The sequence below is a fragment of the Tachypleus tridentatus genome, chromosome 12 (assembly GCF_004210375.1).
Source record: "Tachypleus tridentatus isolate NWPU-2018 chromosome 12, ASM421037v1, whole genome shotgun sequence".
NCBI classification, from domain to species: Eukaryota; Metazoa; Arthropoda; class Merostomata; order Xiphosura; family Limulidae; genus Tachypleus; species Tachypleus tridentatus.
Window position 1 is genome coordinate 127,245,147 of NC_134836.1, and position 26,703 is coordinate 127,271,849.

General features: G+C 36.1%; 1 protein-coding gene across 5 annotated transcripts in view; it reads left to right on the forward strand.

Annotated features, from left to right (window-relative positions):
- LOC143234651 (cyclic AMP-dependent transcription factor ATF-1-like) overlaps nucleotides 1-22,772 on the forward strand; it is a 33,216-nt gene extending 10,444 nt beyond the window's left edge. For all 5 annotated transcript variants that reach the window (XM_076472163.1, XM_076472165.1, XM_076472167.1 and 2 more), the window contains 4 exons: nucleotides 11-273; nucleotides 14,907-15,059; nucleotides 18,851-19,019; nucleotides 21,386-22,772. In XM_076472163.1, coding sequence (XP_076328278.1) covers nucleotides 117-273; nucleotides 14,907-15,059; nucleotides 18,851-19,019; nucleotides 21,386-21,518 — 612 coding nt within the window. In that variant the 5' untranslated portion in view covers nucleotides 11-116 and the 3' untranslated portion in view covers nucleotides 21,519-22,772. The remainder of the gene's footprint in view (nucleotides 1-10; nucleotides 274-14,906; nucleotides 15,060-18,850; nucleotides 19,020-21,385) is intronic.
- The last annotated feature ends 3,931 nt before the right edge of the window (nucleotides 22,773-26,703 follow it).

Here is a 26,703-nt window from a genome sequence, read left to right on the forward strand (position 1 = left end):
TATTTTACAGATATAAACTGATTGAAAGTTTCAGTAGTGGAATAAGAAACCTTGATGTAGAGTTTATTTGATCATAAACTTCCAAAACTACTCCTATTGAAAATCTTCGACACGCTATGCCTGCATTAGGAAGAGAAACAATGTCTGTAAAGTTAGAAAATCAACACATTGAAGAAACTAATCAGAAGGCCATTACAAGTAGCAATCCATATCAAAATCAGTCAGTAACAGGAGGAGGAACACAGTGTAACATGCCTCCTGGAGTGCTTAAAGGTATGTTGTGTTCTGAAGAAAAGAATCCTTTACTTGAAGGAATAACCAATTGCTAAGTCATGACAGAGCATTCGAGCTTTGAGGCATTCATCATGTGATGTAATGCTTTTATTATTGTGTTAATAATGTGAATTTTAATGAAGGTTGTATCTCTTTCCCTTTTATTGCTGTTATGAGGCAGTTTTTTTTTACATAAGGAGTAATGTGTTAAATAATAAAAGATTCAAGAACACGAGAAAGATGGACACACCTTGACTCGCCAAAACAATGAAATTAAAGCACATGTGTCTCTATAAATCCACAAATCTGCACGTGTGGCTCTTTACGTCCACAAATCTGCACGTGTGGCTCCTTACGTCCACAAATCTGTGTAACAAGACAGTTCAACAGATCTGAGTAGATATATCTAAATATTTATAAAATTCAGGTTTGCGCTTCTGACTTTGCATATTTTATATCACCACTCAAACAGAACTCTCATGGGCAAATTATTCTAATCCATAAAAGTTTGAAATGTATAAATCAAGCATTTGTTTTTTCTCATGTTTCTCTCTGTACAATGTGTGATATACATTTCACATCTATATGTTTGGGTATCATTGTAACATTTCACATCTATATGTTTGGGTATCATTGTAACATTTCACATCTATATGTTTGGATATCATTGTGACATTTCACACCTATATGTTTGGATATCATTGTGACATTTCACATCTATATGTTTGGATATCATTGTGACATTTCACATCTATATGTTTGGGTATCATTGTGACATTTCACATCTATATGTTTGGGTATCATTGTGACATTTCACATCTATATGTTTGGGTATCATTGTGACATTTCACATCTATATGTTTGGATACCATTGTGACATTTCACATCTATATGTTTGGATACCATTGTGACATTTCACATCTATATGTTTGGGTATCATTGCGACATTTCACATTTATATGTTTGGATACCATTGTGACATTTCACATCTATATGTTTGGATACCATTGTGACATTTCACATCTATATGTTTGGATACCATTGTGACATTTCACATCTATATGTTTGGATACCATTGTGACATTTCACATCTATATGTTTGGGTATCATTGTGACATTTCACATCTATATGTTTGGGTATCATTGTTTGGACATTGTGACATTTCACATCTATATGTTTGGATATCATTGTGACATTTCACATCTATATGTTTGGATATTGTGACATTTCACATCTATATGTTTGGGTATCATTGTTTGGATATCATTGTGACATTTCATTATATGTTTGGGTATCATTGTGACACACATCTATATGTTTGGGTATCATTGTGACATTTCACATCTATATGTTTGGGTATCATTGTGACATTTCACATCTATATGTTTGGATATCATTGTGACATTTCACATCTATATGTTTGGGTATCATTGTGACATTTCACATCTATATGTTTGGATATCATTGTGACATTTCACATCTATATGTTTGGGTATCATTGTGACATTTCACATCTATATGTTTGGATATCATTGTGACATTTCACATCTATATGTTTGGATATCATTGTGACATTTCACATCTATATGTTTGGGTATCATTGTGACATTTCACATCTATATGTTTGGGTATCATTGTGACATTTCACATCTATATGTTTGGGTATCATTGTGACATTTCACATCTATATGTTTGGATACCATTGTGACATTTCACATCTATATGTTTGGATACCATTGTGACATTTCACATCTATATGTTTGGATACCATTGTGACATTTCACATCTATATGTTTGGATACCATTGTGACATTTCACATCTATATGTTTGGGTATCATTGTGACATTTCACATCTATATGTTTGGGTATCATTGTGACATTTCACATCTATATGTTTGGGTATCATTGTGACATTTCACATCTATATGTTTGGGTATCATTGTGACATTTCACACCTATATGTTTGGATATCATTGTGACATTTCACACCTATATGTTTGGGTATCATTGTGACATTTCACACCTATATGTTTGGGTATCATTGTGACATTTCACACCTATATGTTTGGATATCATTGTGACATTTCACACCTATATGTTTGGATATCATTGTGACATTTCACACCTATGTGTTTGGATATCATTGTGACATTTCACACCTATGTGTTTGGATGTCATTGTGACATTTCACACCTATGTGTTTGGATGTCATTGTGACATTTCACACTTATGTGTTTGGATATCATTGTGACATTTCACACCTATGTGTTTGGATATCATTGTGACATTTCACACCTATGTGTTTGGATATCATTGTGACATTTCACACCTATGTGTTTGGATATCATTGTGACATTTCACACCTATGTGTTTGGATATCATTGTGACATTTCACACCTATGTGTTTGGATATCATTGTGACATTTCACACCTATGTGTTTTCTTGCAAGATGACATTCTTGTAGTAGAAATATACAAAATTCTTTAAATCAGTAGTTCCTAATTATTTTACAGTTAAGGAACTAATAGTCCTGGTACCAAACTTTTACTCACTAATTTATACAATATTAACTTTAGAAAGTACTCCTATGTTACATTGAATAAGGAAACATACTTCGTTAACTACATCTTAAAACATTTTTTTCATCTGTCTTGTGTATCAACTGTAATCTTCCTGGGGACCAACAGATAATCTAAATACTTCCTTGTTCAAACATCTGTTTTACCTTTTAAATTCAACATTTCTGTGAACGAAATCTGTTTTTAGTCCTTCACACAAGGAGCAAGTCCTTTACAAGTTGCATTACCTTAAATGCATTACTTTACTGAGTGTTGTTACTAGATTCTGCTGTTAAGGGACCAGTGTCTCTTTGTACCAAAGTTAAGAGAACTCGTTGGAAATTTTGATGCACATAAATGTAGATGTTTTTATACCTAAGGCATCACTGAATTTGAGCAGTTGTATTTAGTAGCTGTAATAGGACAGTGTTATAACTGTTCTTCTAGTTGATTCCACAATAAACAACTTATTATAACAATTCTACAACAATGTGTATTTACTAGTTGTAATAGTATAGTGTTATCACTGTTCTTCTAGTAAGTTATTGTTACAATTCTACAACAACTGGTAAGTTTCCAACCAAAATCTTGAGTAATCCACCTGGATTTTGACACATGTAAGTTAACCATGCTTGGTGCAGAAATTCATGGGTGTGAACAACATTTGCTGTTTAGAAATTACTGAAATCACTCTGAAGGTTTTCAGAAAGACAGTTCACTTTACCTTTACCTTTTTCTAAGCTTTTCAAGATTTTATTGTCAATTTTATTCAGATTGAGAATTTTAATTCTTTCATGAAGTTGGTTTCCAAATTTTCTAGAATGTCTTCTTGAACAGTAATAGAGTTACAGGAAAGTTTTTAACACTTTCCTCTCGGTGTTGATTCCTGTACGTGGTGAGGGGACCTCCCAGGGAAGGTTCTGTTCTTTCAGTTTACCTCATCTCGGATCTAAACATCCACCCACGTGTTTGCCGTGCGTGGCGACCCGTGAAGGGGAGGAGAGGATCCTGGTGGTTGAGGTGTCCAACCCTAACACACCACTTTGGCCTTGAATTCCTGTAGACGGGTGGCCTTTGGGTGGCCCCCCTTGGGTCAGTTGGCTGGTCCACTTGGGCTAGAGTCAACCAAATACCAGTTTTGGAAGTTCTCAAAGGGTGTTGTGGACATTGTGTCTGATGCTGGTGTTTGGGTATAGTGCTCACAAAACCCTGGCATTGCTGCAATGTCCTTGCATGCCATTTTGTAGTGCATCCCCTTGTAGGGCTCCATGGTGGGTGGGGTCAGTGGGTACCGAAATTTTCTTTTTTTCCTATGGATCCTCCAACAAAAAATTTAAATAAAATAGTGAAAAAACAGTCAAAAGGTAAACGACCATGTCTTGAATACTCTGAGCACCAATCTTCAACATCTGTAACACCTGTACCCCATTTTCTTATAGTACATTCTCTTTCAGAAAAACCTTTAGGGCAAATGTCCCCCTTTTTTATTCAGAAGGGACTAGAGGGACTTGCTGGCTCTCCAAAGTCAGTAAAGAAGCTTTGATCTGGAGACATATTGGTTGAAACATCCACATCCCAACACAGTGAACTCCTCTTGAATTCAAAGGCAATTGGGGATATACCAATTGAGGTTACCCCTCATGCTACCTTGAATTCATCACGAGGAGTTATTGCTGAAAGGGATTTGAAGAACGTCCCCGAGTCAGAGATTCTCTCTGGTCTCTCCACTCAAGGAGTTTCTGCAGTGAGGCGCATCTCCACTCTCAAAGATGGAGTTACACTGCCAACAAATACCCTCGTTTTAACATTTACTTCACCACGTGCACCTGCCACAATCAAGGCAGGTTATCTAATTTGAAGGGTATGGTTGTACATTCCAAACCCTCTGGCAAGGATCATGATGCCTATGAGTGTCGCATGGACCCACATTGTGTCAACTGCAATGGTTTCCACCCTTCCTACTTTTGTTCTTGTCCAAAATGGTTGTAGGAAAAAGAGGTGCATCATTTGAAAATGACTCATAACATTAGTTATCCTAAAGCTCGTAAATTGCTGTCCACCACTCCATCTCGGACATATTCTGCTGCACTTCATTCAACAACTGCAGTGGGAGTGCAGACAGATCTCTTTGTACCTCCAAGAGAATCATTTTCAAAACAAATGAAAAGCTTTTTGACCTCCATGGTTAAAAAGGTTGATGAATCGACTTCTACACCCACCTCTGTTCCTCCCATACAGTCCAACAAATCTCAAGATCCACATCCTTCGGTTTCAAATACAGGCATTTCTTCTGATACATCTTTTTCTCCTACCCCACGATGCAAAACAATCATTTGTTCGAGTCCTCAGTCACTGGAATCCCCTTCCAACAACAAAGACCTGCCCAGTCGACCCAGGGCAGGATCCATGGAGGTCGATAGACCTACTCTGAATAAGGACAGTAAGGAAGAAAGACATGGTCGTAAACAGAAGGGTTCTCCAGCCACTTTGCCTACCCGTTATTAAAAATGGCCACCTTGATACAATAGAACTGTCGAGGTTTACGTTCTAATCTGGATGATATCAAAACACTTATTGTTTCCTACTATCCTGTATGTCTTTCCTTACAAGAAACATTTCTAAAACCTGCTGATACAGTCACCATTCGGCAGTTTTCTCTGTACAGAAATGACAGGCTGTGTGATGGACAAGTACATTGAGGGGTGGCACTATTGGTTGATCAGCATGTGCCCACCCTGTCTTTGTCATTCAGCACACCCTTGGAGGCTGTAGCCATCCGTGTTTCCTTGGGTCATACCATTACTGTTTTTTCTCTCTACCTGTCTCCTGGAGAGACATATGATCAATCAGACCTTGATGCTCTTGTTGAACAGTTGCCATCTCCATTTCTAATCCTGGGGGACTTTAATGGACATCATCCCCTCTGGGGGAAGTGCTGTTATTGATAGGAGGGGTCGCTCTGTAGAGCGTATGCTCTCTGATCATAATCTTTCTCTTTTCAATACTGGTTCTTCTACTTATTTTCACCCACCTTGTCAGTCCCTTATAGCTATTGATCTCTCGGTTTGCTCCCCTTCATTATTTTCCCATTTTACATGGAGGGTTGACAATAATCCACTAGGCAATGATCATTTTCCTATACTTTTGAGAGAGACTGGCCGTGGTCGATGCCACCCTACCCACGTGCCCTGATGGAAGCTGGATCAGGCAGACTGGTCCACTTTCACTGCTCTTGCAGAACTTGATCCTGCCATCGTGAATCAGCGATCAATAGATGACTGTGTGGCAGCGGTAACTGACTGTATTATACAAGCAGCTGCTCAGTGTATTCCTAAAACCTCGACATGTTTTCCACAATATCCTCGTTCGTGGTGGAATTCTGCTTGACACTTGGCATGGAAGGCTCAAAAATGGGCCTGGGATACTTTCCGTAGATATCCCACACTTTCGAACCTCATCGCTTTCCAACAGGCCCATGCACATGCTAGGTGGGTAAGACGTCAAAGCCAGAAGGAATCTTGGATTAAGTTCACAACTAGCATATCTTCTACCACCAGTTCTAAGGTCATATAGGACAGGATTTGAAAGGTCAGTGGGCACTACAATTCTGTCCCCTTCTCCATCTTACTCTCTGATGGCCGAGAGGTAGCTGATGTCCGGAGCATCACCGATACTCTAGGTGAAAGCTTTTGCTGGGCATCTAGCACTTCTGCTTGTTCCTCCAATTTCTTGGCCATCAAGACCTAGGTAGAGCATTCACCTTTTTCCTTTTGAACTGACTGTCTCTTTGACTATAATTGTCCCTTTACACTGGTGGAACTGAAAATGGCCCTTCATCAGTCTGTCATTACATCTGTTGGACCTGGTGATGTACACTATGACATGCTGTGCCATCTATCTCCTGCTTCTCTTGATATTCTTCTAATTGTTTTTAACCAGATCTGGCAGGAGAATGTTTTTCCTGATGCCTGGCACCAGGGAAAGATTCCAAGATTCCTTCAAACTACCGTCCAGCTGCTTTGACGAGCTGTCTCTGTAAGACCTTGGAGAGGATGGTTAATGCTCGTCTTGTTTGGTTCCTCGAATCAAACAACCTCCTCTCACCCACCCAGTGTGGGTTCTCACGACAGCATTTCACCACGGACCACCTAATTTGACTTCAAACATCAATCAGAGAAGCCTTTCTCAAACTCCAACATCTTTTTTCAATATTCTTTGACATTGAGAAGGCTTATGACACAACATGGAGGTATGGCATTTTGTGAGACCTCTATATATATGGGTTACGTGGCCATTTACCCATGTTTATTAAAAATTTTTAATGGACAGGAGATTTCAAGTTTGTGTAGGTTCGACACTTTCCCGTTCTTTTGTACAGGAACTTGGGGTCCCTCAGGGATGTGTTTTGAGTGTCACACTTTTCAGTATAAAGATAACTGAACAACTCCCTCTTACTGTTGCAAACGGGCTCTATGTTGACGACTTTCACATCTCGTGTCAGTTGTCAAACATGAGAAAAATTGAGTGGCAACTACAAACTGCCCTCAATCGTGTACTGAAGTGGACTACGGCGAACGGATTTAATTTTTCTCTCTAAAACCGTTTGCATGCACTTTTACCATCAGTGGGGTATCCACTCTGATCCTAAACTTCGTATCGGTGAAGATTCGCTGCCAGTAGTCCCTGAGACCAAATTCTTGGGGCTTATCTTTGACCATAAGCTGACCTTTATACCACGCTTAAAGCAGCTATGGGTAAAATGTACAAGAGCACTGAACATCCTCTGTGTCCTCTCTACTGCCAGTTGGGGAGCTGATCGATGTTCTATGTTAAAGATATATCGTGCTCTTATTTGTTCAAAACTCGACTATGGATCACTGGTCAATGGCTCTGCTAGACCCTCGGCCTTAAAGATGCTGTACCCCATTCATTATCAAGAACTTTGACTCTGTACTGGGGCTTTCTGTACCTCCCCAGTTCAGAGCTTATATGTGGAATCTCGCGAACCTTCTCTGCACCTTTGCTGTTTGCAACTGTCTTCACTGTATTCTTCGAAACTTCATTCCTTACCAAAGCATCCCACTTGGGGATGTGTTTTCCTTCCACGGTGGGCCATACTTTTTCAAAACAGACGATTTGCCATTGCTCCTTTTGGCCTTCGCATCCAGGCACAATTGGATGACTTGGGTCTGTCCTTGGATAACATTGCAGAATCCACTGGCCAGCCCATCCCCCCATGGCTTATTACAACCCCCAAATGTGACCTTTCTTTAAGTCATCTGAAAAAGGCAGATACTCCAGATTGGAAGTACTGTCTTTTACTGAACATCTTTTGAACAATCATTCCATTCCAATTTATACGGATGGTTCCAAATCAGGTAATTCTGTGGGCTCTGCAATGGTTTGTTGCGGTTCGGTGGTTGCGTGCAGAATCCCCTCTACAACGTCTGTGTTCACTGCTGAACTGTATGCCATATCTCTTGCCCTGGATCATATTGAAGCTGAGCAGTACTCTAACTGCACTATTTATACTGACTCGCTTAGTTCTCTACTGACCCTGTAACCACTTTACATTGGTTCACACCCTGTTCTCACTGATATTCAAAACTGACTGGCCCATTTCTTATTAACATCTACTTCTGTCCAGTTTTTCTGGATACCAGGTCATGTTGGTATTCGTGGGAATGTGCTTTCAGACATGGCAGCTAAATCTATCTGCTCTGGCACTATCACCACTGTGCCTATTCCGTACATGGACTATGGTCCTATATTCAAGGCTTGGCTCCATGCCAGCTGGCAGTCCACTTGAACTGAGCAACGTGACAACAAGCTTTTTCAAATAAAACCCTATTTTGGGCATTGGCTGTCTAGCTTCCGTAATGTTCGGAAGGAGGAAGTTGTTTTAACTAGACTACACATTAGTCACAGTTTTTTAGCTCATTGTTTTCCTTTATCTGGAACTGATCCACCAGTGTGTAGTTTGTGTAACACTCAAATCACTGTAAGCCACATTTTACTTTCTTGCTATCGTTACGACTCTCAACGACGGCACTATTTTAAACATGTTCTGTCCCAGGGTTTGTCTGTAACATTGGACAGTGTTATTGGTGATGGTGACACTGTCCACCTTGATAAAGTCTTTAGTTTTTTAATGGCCATTAATCTTTTTAAGCTCGTTTAAGTGTTTGATATTTATTCACTACACCTTTTTAATTGTGGTTCCCTTATCAGAGTCTCAATCTCTCTAGTTCAATTTGACATTGTAAAATGACCAGAACATTAAATAACTCGACACCAGGACTGAAAAGGCCAACTTCAGGTGACTAATGCTGCTGTTTGAACTACCCGTTAGTCCTCCTGGCGAGTTGTTATTACAATTTTGCTACATGTCTTTTAACACTCTTATTATTTTACCTTTTGGTACTGGCCATGATGACACATAACTCTGAACCAGGACTGGAAAGATCAACTTAAGGTGACTCACGGTGGTTCTTGTACTTACCTGTTAGTCTTCCTGGCGGGTTATGATCATTACCATTCTGCTACAGGAAGTCCTTTACAACTTTGTAGACTGGATGTCAACATTGGATTTATGTTTATTTATGTTTTTTAATTGCTGTTTTGTTTTCACCTTCGTTTCCTTTTATGTATTTTACTACATTTAATTTATTTTTACCTTTTTACTGGACATTTGGTGCAGATAGCCTAGCTGCTTTGTGCCATGAAACACTAAATCAATCAATCAACACTTTTGTAAAGTGATCATCTAGGGTTCTCTTCTTCTTGACCACGAACCCTCGTAAAGTGATCATCTAGGGTTCTCTTCTTCTTGACCACGAACCCTCGTAAAGTGATCATCTAGGGTTCTCTTCTTGATTACAAACCTTCATAAAGTGATCATCTAGGGTTCTCTTCTTGATTACGAACCCTCGTAAAGTGATCATCTGGGGTTCTCTTCTTCTTGATTACGAACCCTCATAAAGTGATCATGTGGGGTTCTCTTCTTCTTGATTACAAATCCTCGTAAAGTGATCACCTGGGGTTCTCTTCTTGATTACAAATCCTCGTAAAGTGATCACCTGGGGTTCTCTTCTTCTTGATTACAAATCCTCGTAAAGTGATCACCTGGGGTTCTCTTCTTCTTGATTACAAATCCTCGTAAAGTGATCACCTGGGGTTCTCTTCTTCTTGATTACAAATCCTCGTAAAGTGATCACCTGGGGTTCTCTTCTTCTTGATTACAAATCCTCGTAAAGTGATCATCTGGGGTTCTCTTCTTCTTGATTACAAACCCTCGTAAGTGATCATCTGGGGTTCTCTTCTTCTTGATTACGAACCCTCGTAAAGTGATCATCTAGGGTTCTCTTCTTCTTGATTTCGAATCCAACTTATTAAAATATTGCTGAGCATTTTAATTTTTTTCCCTACCTTTTAAGGTTCTCATGTTTTACAGTTTACCTAAATGTAATTCCCTTTTAGGCCAAGTTTGATGTTTTAACCTAGTTTTTCTTAATCATAACCACAGCATTTATAACTTTTATTTTTCTCCTATTCTTATAAAATCTACCCTCTTCCATTTTACTAGTGAACTTCAAAACCTTCTAGAATTTGGTTGAAACTTGAGATTAAAATCAAAATCCTTTCAGAGTTAGTCTTATTGAAGTAGAAAACGTTTTACCCCAGTCTTATCCAAATTTTGTCTATTTAGGTTTGTTACCTGGTTTGTGTCCTTAATTTCTTGCATACTTTTCTGAAAGTTAGCTTTAATAACAGAGATATTACACTTATTATAGTCAAATGTCACTCAGTGGTGCTCAGCTGTAAGTCTTAGTACTTATAGTGCTAATGACTGGTTTCAGTACTTGTGATGATACAGGATAGATAGCCTTGTGTTTTAAAAACACACACACTTCAAAACAAGTTTTGATTAAACGAAAAAAAAATCCATCAAAGATAAGGTTTTTGAGATTGCTAACAGTTAGGTGTTGTTACATGCTATTTCTAACTACGACCTCCTTGGTACTTGGAACAGGGTGTTCCATAGACTCAATCTTACAAGACAAAAATAGGATTTTTCAGCTGTAAAATTATTAGAAACATTATAAATTTCATCAGGAAATTTCAAACTGCAAACCTTTAATCTTTTGGTCTGTTTCTTTAGATCTGTTTTTTATTCATGCTGTTTCTGTTAGGAATTGTAAAACCTTCACATTGTCACAGTATTCAGTGAATTAATATTTTGTAATACTAATAACATTTAACACACTACACTGAAAACCTACAGTTTTATTAACTTACAGAGATTTCTAGCATTAGCTCTTTGTACAGACTTATGATATCTACTTCCATATTGTATGAACTGTAAACTACACTGATAGATCCATGTTTTTATCTTCTTCCAAAACTAAACGTTTCCTTTTTCACACCAAAACTTAGTTCAAGCAGTTCTTCAGACAGTTTGCCTGAGTTCAGTCCATCGTGGGTAAACAGTTTGTCTGTGAGACAAACAAGTTGACATATCCAACCAGATGTTAAAAGTCCTTCAGGTGACCCAAAGAAAGGAAAGAGCTGCATCATGAATTTTTTCTTCTTGACTAAAAGTGTCTCAAGTCTTATCTTCACCATAATTACCCGTAACCAACACGTACTGTAACAAGTCTTATCTTCACCATAATTACCTGTAACCAACACGTACTGTAACAAGTCTTGTCTTCACCATAATTACCTGTAACCAACACGTACTGTAACAAGTCTTATCTTCACCATAATTACCTGTAACCAACACGTACTGTAACAAGTCTTATCTTCACCATAATTACCTGTAACCAACACGTACTGTAACAAGTCTTATCTTCACCATCATTACCTGTAACCAACACGCACGTAACCAACTGTAACAAGTCTTATCTTCACCATAGTTACCTGTAACCAACATAATTACGTTGCTGTAACAAGTCTTATCTTCACTGTAACCAAGTCTTCAAGTCTTCTTCACCATAATTACCTGTAACCAACACGTTGCTGTAACAAGTCTTATCTTCACCATAGTTACCTGTAACCAACACGTACTGTAACAAGTCTTATCTTCACCATAATTACCTGTAACCAACACGTACTGTAACAAGTCTTGTCTTCACCATAATTACCTGTAACCAACACGTACTGTAACAAGTCTTATCTTCACCATAATTACCTGTAACCAACACGTACTGTAACAAGTCTTATCTTCACCATCATTACCTGTAACCAACACGTACTGTAACAAGTCTTATCTTCACCATCATTACCTGTAACCAACATGTACTGTAACTGATCCATCTTTTCTATACTTTACCACCAAGGTACCAATCCTCTCAACAACATCATGGAACTAAGCACCCTGGTAAATAGATTTTAGTCTTGGATGTGATCTGCTCCACTGAATTTGGATTGGCCCAATTTCTACATTATGACCCTTTTGAAAATGTTATCATAACCCACTCTGATATCCTTCAAATTTTACACCGTTTATTACCAAAGTAGCAAGGAACAGGACAGTAAAATAAGTGTTTGAAGTACAGAAAACAACTGAAAACACAAATTAAGGTTTGATTTCTCTCCTCAATATTTCAAAACTAACAAATATTCCAAAAAACATAATTGAGAAACTGAAAGTGTGAATAATAACATCAGAGTTAAAAATCTGAATGCAGAAAAATAGGTTACCTGTTAAGAATTAATTACACTTCAAACATGATAACTTGGTACCAGAATGTTTAGCCCTGGTTTATTAGTGTATAAAATGTCAGTTCTCAAACAATGGAGTGAACCATGAGTCTTGGGTGTAGGCCTTCCTCTCTAGGAAGATATCTTGACATCATGACCTTCTGTTGTTATTTCAATTCTCAAGTTACACACAATTGTTCCACTATATCTGAATTAAACAAATGTTGAAAACCCACACAATAACAATAAAATGTTCGATAAATGTAAAACTACAGATGATAAAAACATTCATGATGTCAGATAAGCACAAGTTCAGGAAGTCTTGATACAAACTGATAAAAACCTTGAAGGTGAATCTATTGATGACACTCAGGTTATAGGATGATAAAAATAATTATCCAGTGAATACTGGATAAAATAGCCAATCGTGGTTAAGGGTATTTTTTGTAATATACAGTGCTGTATGTGAGAGAATAGCTGTAATAATGTGAAATGATAAAATTAGATGCATTATTGTTTGTACGATATTTACTTTCACAAGAAATTTACCCAGAAGCCAGCAAGAAAAAATATTAAATATAATCATAGCTCATAGCTGTAGAACTACCAAATGTAATACCGTAACATGTGTTAATATGAGATCTCTGTTACAAGTGGTTGGTTACAACAAATACACATCAAGGCACCTCAAACATGAGAATTAGTTCTGTTTTGAGATGCTACCCTATTTTTGTTATTTTAATTTCATTAGCATGTTATAAATGGTCAGTGAAATTCCATCTTTTCTAAAGAAAACCCTCAATTAACAAATAAATGCTTCATCATTGATGCTGCATGTTACAAAACAAGTGTAACTAAAAATTTAATTTGTAACCGGTTTGATAAATATAGAAAGTGCCCACTTCTGGATATCTTATGTATTTGTAATCAGTGTTGATTCACTGATACATTTATAGGTACATGCAAATATAATATTGCAGTAACAATTCATTAGGTTTATACTGATTTATAGAGATGACTTTTGTTTACCTGTTGTATTGACAGTGAACTAGAGACTAGTGTTCTGTGTGGTGACTATGAACTGCTCGTGACTTATATAAAGGCAATTTTTCACAGCAATATGCCACCTTTTTTTGTTTGTGTCTTATTACTACTGAAGTAATTTCATTTGACATTGTAAGTTATTTTAGGCTTGAACCATGTTATACAAAAAAAACACACCAAAATTTACAAATATATTTGTGTTGGTGTAAAAGGACTGCCATTAAGTTTTTCAGAGAATACTGAGGGCTTATATAAGGTAATCGTGTTCGTATTTTGCACAAGTAAAATTCTCAGATGAACCTACTATATGAGACAAAACGTTTTTTCTTAACGTTTCAGTGCAGTTCACCCCTCATCCTACCCTCTCATGGATGTCAGCAACTTGCAGGCTGGTTTTGGATATCAAGTGAACCATTTAACATAAGTCCTCACACTGGTTTGGGAGTGTCAGTCTTTCTCCCTTTTGTGCAGTGGGTCATGGAGGGTATAAGTGAGATTTCCAATTCTGTTCTGGGTACTCTTTCTTCTTCTTGCAATAGGTGTGTTATTGACCTTTGGATATTTTGTACCAGTCTTACTGTTGTGGGAGTTGATTGTATGCAATGAACTTTCCTCTGATACTAGATGATACATCTAGATCTCTGGCTCAATGCTAATCTTGTGTTGTGTTTTCCTCACATCTATGGTTTTAGGGCTTGAGGTGAAGGCAGTAGGATCCTCATTTCATAGATGTCAGTACCTAGCAGTGTGGTTTTGAATGTAGCTTACTTTCTAATTATGGTCTTCAGTGTCATAACCATTCTATACCATAGGATGTATCCTCCATTACCTGCTTTACTTCTGTGGGATTGAGTTTGTTCTTCCTTTGCACTGGTCCCTCCTCCTTTTCATCATGGGATTCTAGCTAATCTTGTGACCCTGAGGAAGGTACTCTATCAGATATTATAATTTACCTATGCTGAAAATATATTTCTGACAGGCAAACCTCCCTTCTTCCTCCTCACGATCTTCTGATACTTACGTAGTGGTGCATCTAGAGAGTCACATCATGATAATGATGGTACTTTCTTCTTTGTGGAGAGATAATGCTTGATGATTTACATGCTGGAATCTTTGATTCCAGTAGGGGTTGTGTGTGTGTGTGTGTGCAAAAGGTTTGTGGCAGGCAGTTTAATAAGAAAGTTTGCATATAGAAAGCAGCACAAAATGAAAAGAAAGTGGAGGGAAGTACCTGTTGGAATTACATTTTCACAACATGAGAATCTTGTACGTTTGATCTCTTGAGTTATGTCAGTAATGCAATATTATTTTCACACATTTTAGTGGTTCCAGGCTCAGTGATTCAACTGGCATCATCTTCACATGAAGATGGGCCTAAGGAGTTACAAACTATTACCATACCAGCCTCAGGGATTGATGCTATGGGAACAGTTCTCCAATGTTCACTAGGACCAGATGGGCAGTTTTTTGTGCAAGGTGTGTCTATATTTTTGCTCCTTTTTAGTGGATAATCATGCTCTAATTGCAGGTAAGTTAGTTTATCCTCCCAAAATTTACTTAACTAGTATCTTTTGTGGAATATGTTCTCCATCGTAAATTTTCTTTTTGCCTTAAGGCAAATTATTTGTTTCTCTTTCTCAAAGGATAGAAATTTTTTAAGAAGATTCTTTCTCTGCTTGAGAACAAATTACTGTTTTAATTATCAGATTACTTTTTCCATTCGCACTCTTTGAGGTCAAACTTATTCTTGGTAAGTTCTTGTTTTTTGTTCAGTATTAAATTTACATATAGGTAAGGATAAGCTCTTGTGTCTTGTTCAGTATTAGAGCTAAGTATTGGTAAGGATAAGCTCTTGTGTCTTGTTCAGTATTAGAGCTAAGTATTGGTAAGGATAAGATCTTGTGTCCTGTTCAGTATTAGAGCTAAGTATTGGTAAGGATAAGCTCTTGTGTCTTGTTCAGTATTAGAGCTAAGTATTGGTAAGGATAAGATCTTGTGTCCTGTTCAGTATTAGAGCTAAGTATTGGTAAGGATAAGATCTTGTGTCCTGTTCAGTATTAGAGCTAAGTATTGGTAAGGATAAGATCTTGTGTCCTGTTCAGTATTAGAGCTAAGTATTGGTAAGGATAAGATATTGTGTCCTGTTCAGTATTAGAGCTAAGTATTGGTAAGGATAAGATATTGTGTCCTGTTCAGTATTAGAGCTAAGTATTGGTAAGGATAAGATCTTGTGTCCTGTTCAGTATTAGAGCTAAGTATTGGTAAGGATAAGCTCTTGTGTCTTGTTCAGTATTAGAGCTAAGTATTGGTAAGGATAAGATCTTGTGTCTTGTTCAGTATTAGAGCTAAGTATTGGTAAGGATAAGATCTTGTGTCTTGTTCAGTATTAGAGCTAAGTATTGGTAAGGATAAGATCTTGTGTCTTGTTCAGTATTAGAGCTAAGTATTGGTAAGGATAAGATCTTGTGTCTTGTTCAGTATTAGAGCTAAGTATTGGTAAGGATAAGCTCTTGTGTCTTGTTCAGTATTAGAGCTAAGTATTGGTAAGGATAAGATCTTGTGTCCTGTTCAGTATTAGAGCTAAGTATTGGTAAGGATAAGATATTGTGTCCTGTTCAGTATTAGAGCTAAGTATTGGTAAGGATAAGATCTTGTGTCTTGTTCAGTATTAGAGCTAAGTATTGGTAAGGATAAGATCTTGTGTCCTGTTCAGTATTAGAGCTAAGTATTGGTAAGGATAAGATCTTGTGTCCTGTTCAGTATTAGAGCTAAGTATTGGTAAGGATAAGATCTTGTGTCCTGTTCAGTATTAGAGCTAAGTATTGGTAAGGATAAGATCTTGTGTCCTGTTCAGTATTAGAGCTAAGTATTGGTAAGGATAAGATCTTGTGTCCTGTTCAGTATTAGAGCTAAGTATTGGTAAGGATAAGATATTGTGTCCTGTTCAGTATTAGATCTAAGTATTGGTAAGGATAAGATATTGTGTCCTGTTCAGTATTAGAGCTAAGTATTGGTAAGGATAAGATCTTGTGTCCTGTTCAGTATTAGAGCTAAGTATTGGTAAGGATAAGATCTTGTGTCCTGTTCAGTATTAGAGCTAAGTATTGGTAAGGATAAGATCTTGTGTCTTGTTCAGTATTAGAGCTAAGTATTGGTAAGGATAAGATCTTGTGTCCTGTTCAGTATTAGAGCTAAGTATTGGTAAGGATAAGATCTTGTGTCTTGTTCAGTATTAGAGCTAAGTATTGGTAAGGATAAGCTCTTGTGTCCTGTTCAGTATTAGAGCTAAGTATTGGTAAGGATAAGCTCTTGTGTCCTGTTCAGTATTAGAGCTAAGTATTGGTAAGGATAAGATCTTGTGTCTTGTTCAGTATTAGAGCTAAGTATTGGTAAGGATAAGATCTTGTGTCCTGTTCAGTATTAGAGCTAAGTATTGGTAAGGATAAGATCTTGTGTCTTGTTCAGTATTAGAGCTAAGTATTGGTAAGGATAAGCTCTTGTGTCCTGTTCAGTATTAGAGCTAAGTATTGGTAAGGATAAGATCTTGTGTCCTGTTCAGTATTAGAGCTAAGTATTGGTAAGGATAAGATCTTGTGTCTTGTTCAGTATTAGAGCTAAGTATTGGTAAGGATAAGCTCTTGTGTCCTGTTCAGTATTAGAGCTAAGTATTGGTAAGGATAAGCTCTTGTGTCCTGTTCAGTATTAGAGCTAAGTATTGGTAAGGATAAGATCTTGTGTCTTGTTCAGTATTAGAGCTAAGTATTGGTAAGGATAAGATCTTGTGTCTTGTTCAGTATTAGAGCTAAGTATTGGTAAGGATAAGCTCTTGTGTCCTGTTCAGTATTAGAGCTAAGTATTGGTAAGGATAAGCTCTTGTGTCCTGTTCAGTATTAGAGCTAAGTATTGGTAAGGATAAGATCTTGTGTCTTGTTCAGTATTAGAGATAAGTATTGGTAAGGATAAGATCTTGTGTCTTGTTCAGTATTAGAGCTAAGTATTGGTAAGGATAAGCTCTTGTGTCCTGTTCAGTATTAGAGCTAAGTATTGGTAAGGATAAGATCTTGTGTCTTGTTCAGTATTAGAGCTAAGTATTGGTAAGGATAAGATCTTGTGTCCTGTTCAGTATTAGAGCTAAATATTGGTAAGGATAAGATCTTGTGTCCTGTTCAGTATTAGAGCTAAGTATTGGTAAGGATAAGCTCTTGTGTCCTGTTCAGTATTAGAGCTAAGTATTGGTAAGGATAAGCTCTTGTGTCCTGTTCAGTATTAGAGCTAAGTATTGGTAAGGATAAGATCTTGTGTCTTGTTCAGTATTAGAGCTAAGTATTGGTAAGGATAAGATCTTGTGTCCTGTTCAGTATTAGAGCTAAATATTGGTAAGGATAAGATCTTGTGTCTTGTTCAGTATTAGAGCTAAGTATTGGTAAGGATAAGATCTTGTGTCCTGTTCAGTATTAGAGCTAAGTTTTGGTAAGGATAAGCTCTTGTGTCTTGTTCAGTATTAGAGCTAAGTATTGGTAAGGATAAGATCTTGTGTCCTGTTCAGTATTAGAGCTAAATATTGGTAAGGATAAGATATTGTGTCTTGTTCAGTATTAGAGCTAAGTATTGGTAAGGATAAGCTCTTGTGTCCTGTTCAGTATTAGAGCTAAGTATTGGTAAGGATAAGATCTTGTGTCTTGTTCAGTATTAGAGCTAAGTATTGGTAAGGATAAGATCTTGTGTCCTGTTCAGTATTAGAGCTAAGTATTGGTAAGGATAAGCTCTTGTGTCTTGTTCAGTATTAGAGCTAAGTATTGGTAAGGTTAAGATCTTGTGTCTTGTTCAGTGTTAGAGCTACATATCGGTAAGGTTAAGATCTCGTGTCTTGTTCAGTGTTAGAGCTACGTATCGGTAAGGGTAAGATCCCGTTTCTTGTTCAGTATTATGTATAAACAAAACTTTATTTCTGGGAAGAAAATGAAATGAAAAAACGTTTATTTTTTGTCAAGATCCAAATGGTTTACTACATGGAACATTCGTGTTTTTCGTTGTTAGGTGGCCACTACTTGTGGTTTCTAATCATGCACTAAAACTGAAAAACTGGAATTATTTTGTAACAAAGGCTATTTGTAAGTATAAAAAGGTTTCTAGCCATACATTGTTGATCTGTGAACACGGATTTGTGATTTTAAAAATAAACACTACTTTACCGGAGGAGAAGTAGTCGTTTTGTTTACAATGATTATATGTCGTGTGAATTAATCATGTTTCTTGTACTGTCTTAGAACCTCTTTCAGCAGAAGGGTTTGAAACATACCAGTTCACCACTGAAGCTAGTGGTCTGACCTCTGAACTCCAACAAGGTGTTATTATGGCAACACCTTCAATTGTCCAACCACAAGAACACGTTGGAATGATGTCACAGAAAAGGGAAAAGCGACTCCTGAAAAACAGGTAATAACAAAGGAATTTTTTCATCACTTCTGTTTAGTGAAACCAATCTGAAAAACATTTCTTACACTAATATACACAAGAGATTTGTATGTTAGAATTTCGAGATTTTTTTCTTATCTGTCCTTTTCCAAAAAAATCTGTCTTTGTATAATTATGCTGTTTTGTTTGTTTGTATTTTCCTTAAGAAATACTGATTTTTATTTCATCAGGTTTGTTCAGAATTATTCTTCTGCTTATCAAAAACGTTACTAAAACACACAAACAATCTTTGTATCATCAAACGTGTTACAGATTAGCCTGTTAAGTATTAACAGATTTTCTCTAAACTGTTCCATAAATGTCTGTCACTTAATCATAATGCTGTTAAACATTTAGTGCCTTCAAATAAATGTCCATCAGTTTATCCTAATACTGTTAAATGTTTAGTGCCTTCAGATAAGCGTTTGTCAGTTTATCATCATACTGTTGACAGTTGTTAGAAGTATTCATCTTTGACAACATTAAATTTGATTTCAAAAAGCAAGAGATGTGACTGATAAATCGTCATAACCAATGACTGGGTAGTGTTATCTATTATAGGATTTAATTAGATTGAAAATGCTTTACAAGATAGATTAACAGAAATTAAGTAAATAAGTAACACTACATATTCATTTAGAAATATATTGTATATCGTGTGTGTATACATATGCAATGAAGTATCAATATTGTGTTTGCTAATGCATTCTATGTATGTAGGCCTGGCATGGCCAGGTGGGTTAAGGCATTTTACTTGTCATTGTAGGGTCACGGGTTTGAATTCAGTCGCACCAAACATGCTCATCCTTTCACCTGTGGGGGCATTATAATGCGACAGTCAACCCCACTATTTGTTGTTAAAAGATGTAGCCCAAGAGTTGGTAATGGGTGGTGATGACTGGCTGCCTTCCCTCTTGCCTTACACTGCTAAATTAGAGACGGCTAGTGTAGATAGCCCTCGTGTAGCCTTGCGCGAAATTCCAAACAAACCAAAACTCTGTATATATGTATGTGTAAGTGCCACTGATTTACATACACTTATGTCATTGTATGAACATTAAAGACCATAATAATTATATACATTACATTTCTCAGTGAAACTTCCTTTTGTAGTAATGCTATCATAACAGTTATTCCTGTAATTCTGATTTTGGTTGTACGTTATTTATTATTTATTTTCTAACCTCTAAATAAATCTTATATGAGCTATTTGTACATTCTTTCTACTGATAACCTAATTATTACCAACTATTTCAAAGTTGAGATTAGAATGTTTTGGAAATCAAAAACAACATTTAAGTTTACACAGGATTTGAGTTCTTAAACATAATTTAAGTCTGGAAAAATCAGAATGAAATAAAAAAAATTATATTTTAGAGCACATGAAAACCTACTCAGGGTTGTACAAAACAAGGTTTTGTTATTTGTGTTATTAAAAATTCCTAGTCACGAACTACACATTTATTGGCTGAACAGAGTATTGTGTTAATCTTTGTAATGACACAGATCCACAGACAATTAACATTGCTCTGAGTGTATTAGAACAACTAGATGAGTGAATATAGTATATATTTAGGGGCCTGTCATGGCCTAGTGATTAGGGTGTTTGATTCTCAATCTGGGAGGGTCACAGACTCAAACATTGGCCACTAAACATGTTACTTCTTTCAGTCATATAGATGTTATAATATTATGGTCAATCCTACTATTCATTGATGTTGATGATAGAAAAATAAGTAACCCAATAGTTAGTATTTCATAGTATTAACTTTCCCGAGTCTTAAATTAGGGACAACCAATGCAGATAGTTTTGTGCAAAATTCAAATCTATACATTTAGAAAATAATTTTAAGGTTTTATCGAGGTGTTACATGTAGAATCCTCTATTTACACTTTAATTCTAGCTTTAGTTGCCAGGAGATATTTGTTTTTCTTATAATTTGATTTCAAACTTGTTCTTCAAATATACTTGAAGTTCTTAAGAACAAATTGTGAGAAGTACAGGATTCCCATTTATTTGTTCTTTGAACTTACTTTAGTTGTTTGTATGAACATCTGATCAGAGATAAATAAATGTCTGTCACATATTTTGGTAATTACCATCTGATTTAGTTATATCAGTGATATTCCAGTAAATGTTTTTACAAATAAAATTTATTTTTCAAATCATACTTTACTAATTGTGATCTATAATTAAACTTAAGTGTCATAAACTAGTAATAGATCATTGTTGTTTGATTTATAGAGGAGCTCAGCTGTTAACAATCCACTACAATTTTTTAAATGTGTATTTTAATTTAGTATCACTGAAAACAAAGGGGTAATCTTGCATCATTGTACTTTTATAGAGAAGCTGCTAAAGAGTGTAGAAGGAAGAAAAAAGAATACATTAAGTGCCTAGAGAACAGAATTGCAGTGTTAGAGAACCAAAACGAAGCCCTGATTGAAGAGTTGAAAACCCTTGAACACTTGTACTGTTAAACAAGTGACCAATCAGAAACCTTTACTGTGAAAACAAGACTGCAGCTCACGAGACAGTCTCTTCGAGGATGTGATAGTTTCAAACTTGAATTAACTCAGAATAGCTGAATTTAAATTACAGAAAGCACTTTCAAAGATAAGTTAGACAAGTGAGCTGCAAATGAACCATGAATATGATAATTAATAGAGTACCTTACAAAATTGGATTTTTATTAGTGATATCCATTACATGTTTTAGTCTGTGCAGTTTATTATTTTTTATTATTATTTGTTATATATGAAATATTGATAATTAAGTTTCAGTAATAATTTTTTGTATTCTGCAAAGCTTATTTATAAACACAAATCACGTTTATTGGAGCTTACGATGTAGATTATACATTTAATATGTATAAATGATGAGTTATGAGTTTAATTTATATGGTTATTTTATCTCTATACACTGATTGAAGTGGAGGGCTATATGGGAGGTGTAGCATACCCACTGTTCGTAAAATCAAAGCTGTCGATACCATTGCCTTTTATTATATTTAAAGTGCATCCCAGAATTTCTGAGTCCACCTACTGAGGCCTGCCAGGTGCTACACTTCAGTTGTTGTTCACACACTGATTTTTATATATAATCATTCGTGTTTTGTTTATCAAGTGTCTATGCTTTATCACATGTAATCAGTTTTAGAATATTGTGTAATAATCACTGCATATTTCTGTTTTTTGGTATTTATTGGTCGTCATAAGGGCTGGTCTTAGTTGGAACCTGTGTATTGCAGTTGGATCATCTGAACCTCTGTGGTTGTGAAGCCTCTTTAGTCCATGCAGTTAGAGTCGATAACTGACAGTTTTAGTCTCTTACAAAGATTTTCAGACATTCATATAGTACCTGTGGTCATGTTTGTTTATAATGTTAAAATAATTTGCTCCATCAGGTAGACCAAGGTATATGTGGGCATGTATATCTGATATTTTACCTGTCTTCTGTGTATACCAGAACTAAGAGGTTACGTAAAGTAAATACAACGGATCTGATGGCCAATGATTTGGTTTAAAATAAATGACATTCTTGGTACTGTTTCTGTCAAGAAAAGTGTTGATTTGTGAGTCTCTAAACATGGAGTTTACCAGAGTCTTTTCCACCTTGTGTCAGATGTTATATTGTAGTATATATTATAATGTATTTCCAGCTTTTGTTAATGCTGTAAAAAGGATAAAAATCCTTTTATCGTTTACTTGAAATAAAGTTTTCAGTATCAGTAACGGTTTGAACTAAGTAAGTACTTTTTTGGGGGAGAAGGGGTTTCTGATAAGAGGCTGGCTTCCCCCTAATCATTCCTGTCACTTTTATAACACCCTTATAGCTGGATGTCATGGGCTTGAACCTCAAACTTTCCAGTTCTCAGCCTTACACACTAGCCACCAGGCTGCATCAGACAGTTTTTAATGAAACAAATGCCATGTTGAAAAGTGAAAAGAGTAACAGTAGGTACCTCAGAACTTTGAGATTCTGTGGAGGTTGATGGGCTATCATTAGTTATTGGATGAGTTCCTGAAGGGTTACAGGAACTCGAATTTTGTTAGCAACTTCAAAAACTAATTTAACAGTCCATGAATAGGTTAGATAAAGGAAGATCTGTTATTGTTCTGTGTTCTTTATTTTTTTTTCCTCATTGTTCCCAAGTTATCCACTGTGACGTAATTGGTTCTGAGTTCGTACATAATTCTAAACAAAAAGCAAAGCTTTTAATGAGGTAACATCTCATCGTTTACTTTTTAGACAGATTAAAATTCTTACAAGCATGAGATTAAATACTGTTCTACAGAGGGTTGAGAATATTATATTTAAAAAAAAAATGAATATAAGCCAGCAACTTATGATGCACACGGCTGATATAAAGAAATGGAACGTATCAAACCTGAGTTTTAGGTAGTGTGATGCCTCTGAAAACTGATAACTTCTGCAGAGCATATGTAACATCCTTATCCAACACAAAATATTTGCACACTGGCTTCCTAAATATGTGCTCAAATAAGTTACATAAAATTTAAAAGATGTGCCATCCTTTGTACTTGATGGTAATAAAAATGGAATATGGATCAAACTGGGGTACCAGGACCTTCCAAAATGACAGCTGCAACAAGATGTATTCCATCTGTGGTGAGCGAAGCTTGACTTTTCCTAATAGATGCAATTCCACGAGCACAAAGATCAGTGGCAAAAACCGTAACCGATGTGACCCAGGGAGCGATATACAAGATTTGAGGAAAAATGGTTAATAAACGAGTGCGTGTCCAGGACTAAATACAAATGTTAATAAACATTACAACATAAATGTCAATGTCATGAATTTCAATAAATATAAAAGGAATTGGAGAAAAAAGAACCATAAAAATAAAAAATATAATTCAACAAAGAATAACAGAATACTTCAAAATTAAGCCAGTTTGCAATATCAAGAACAATAATGATCAAAATTTCATTGTAATTATGTCTCGCAAACTAACTGGTTTTCAAGATCAAGGGTTGTTTTAATTTAGGGTTAGACTACAGGATTACACGGCATGCGTGTGACTAGCTGTTACCATAAATCTGGCCTGGCATGGCCAGGTGGTCAAGGCACTCGACTTGTAATATGGTGGTTATAGGTTCGAATCCCTCTCACACCAAACATGCTCGCCCTTCCAGCCTTGGGGTGTTATAATGTTACAGTCCCACTATTCGTTGGTAAAACAGTAGCCCAAGAGTTGGCGGTGGGTGGCGATGACTAGCTGCCTTCCCTCTAGTCTTACACTGCTAAGTTAGGGACGGCTAGCGTAGATAGTCCTCGTGTAGCTTTGCGCGAAATTTAAAAAACAAACTACCTCCAGTTATAAGTTTCCGTTCGAATTACAAGAGTTCAAATGCTTGTGTGTATGTTTAATTAAAATATTTTCCTTTAAACCAAACTTTTAAAACGTGTTTGTGTTAAAAGTACACAAGGTTTTGAACCTACTCGAAGTTGCCATAATCAGTTTTGCTAGGATAATTGACCATAGCCTAGTTGCCTGTAGCAATTTGTTTTTCATGTGAACCTTGCTATTTATCGATGATAATGTCCATCACCACAAGCCCCGAAACCTTATCTCTTCCTGTTACTCAAAAATTTGAAAATATGATTAATGTACGAACCTTTCCAAGTTTCCAATTTATTTTTAATTTCATATTATTGAGTATTTCTTAAAGGAATTGGGATATTGCGTGCCCCCAAAAAAAAAAAATCACGAGCGAATTTTTTGTGTTAAATAGAAGTTAAAAAATTTAATCGTCTATTTTTTAGAATAAATATCACTTAAACAATTTGTTGAAAATAAATCTAATTATTCAACCTCAGAAGATTTCATGGTAAATATGTATAAATAAATCTGTCTTTTATTAAGTACTAGAGTACAGCCCGTCTAAAAAATGATGGGGAAAGTACAAGCCCCCACCCCACAGTATACCCTAACCACACATTTCATTGCTAGCAAATAAATTTTGCGAAATCAAGCTTGACCAATAAAGAGGTAGAAAAATTCATTAAAGACAGTCGAACGTCGGTGAATTTCTTTGTGAGCCAATCAAAATTAAGATCATTCATGTTATGAATTAATGAAGTATTCATTGAATAACTATTGGTAAAAAAATCAGTTAGATGAACAACTTCTAATATATAAAAAGCTAGTACGTCGAGGTAACATATTCCAACAGTATCTCTTATGTATGTCGCTTAGTAACAAAGGTATAACATAATGTTGTTAGTCTGTGTACTAAAAACTGGAAATGAAAAGTATAGACAACGAAAAAAATCTGTTGATTTCTTCATTTAGAGTCTCCATTGATTTAAAGAGGTTTGTTTTTTTTATTTAAAATGGTGATGTAACAGAAAACAGCTTAATTCAGCAACGATTTATGTTTAAAATTGAATCGATATTTTTACTTTCAAAATAACTTCTATACACTTGGCTCTAGGCTAGCTGATCCTATACACTTTAGGCTTATTATACCAGCATTCACCACACTGATAAGGTTTCGGACTTTCTTCTTGCACTTCCGTCACTAAAATCGTAATGGCAGACAGTAGTCGAACTATTCTATCTGATAAACACGTTTTGGCTTTTACAACGCCTATTTCGAGAAATCAAACGTGACGTGACACACTCTGGCTTTTACATAGGTTAGATGCACTGTTTGAAAAACTGAACTATTTTCATAAAATAATATTTATAGTTCAATCGTGATATCTAGGTGGCTCTGTAGACTTGTAATGCTAAACACAGGTTTCTATACTCGCAGTAGACACACAACAGGTAGCCTATTACATAGCTTAGTGATTAATTACCAATCAACAAACAAAAGTTTCAATGGACAGGTGGTTAAGGTACTCGGCTCGTAATCTGAAGATCATGGGTTCGAGTCCCTGTTACACCGAACATGCTAACGAGTGGGGTCGTTATAAAGTAAGGGTCAATCCCATTATTCTTTGGTTAAAGAGTATCCCAACAGTTGGTGGTGGGTTGTGATGGCTAGCTGCCTTTCCTCCAGTCTTACACTGTTAAATTAGGTATGGCTAGCGCAGGTAGCCCTCGTGTAACTCAAAAACAAACAAATGAAGGCTTATATCCTAAAAACTAGGTTTGTATACTTGTGTTGAATATATCACAAATAATACGGTGTGTGGTGCTTAACACACAAAACAGACGAGCATTACTGTATATTCAAATCTAAGTATCTCCTACATGTAGGAGTTAATAGTAAGTAAACATTTAATAAACTGTTAATCTGTGTCGTTTTGTAAATTCTCAATATATATATATGCAAAAACGGCTCGTTTGGGTTGAGAAAATATTTTACATAGAAGAGCGACATCACTGAATTTTCAATATGCTTTAAAGTTTTAAAATAATTGGAATGACGTATTGTAATTTTACTAATTTAATTCAAGTCAAAATATTCTAATAGTTGTTCAAATAACAAACATGATAATATCAAAATATATGCAAAATTAACAGTTTGTTTTTTGTTTACGAGCATACTTCGTAAAGTTTGTTTGTTTTTGAATTTCGCGCAAAGCTACACGAGGGCTATCTGCGCTAGCTATCCCTAATTTAGCAATGTAAGAAGACTAGAGGGAAGGCAGCTAGTCATCACCACTCACCGCCAACTCTTGGGCTA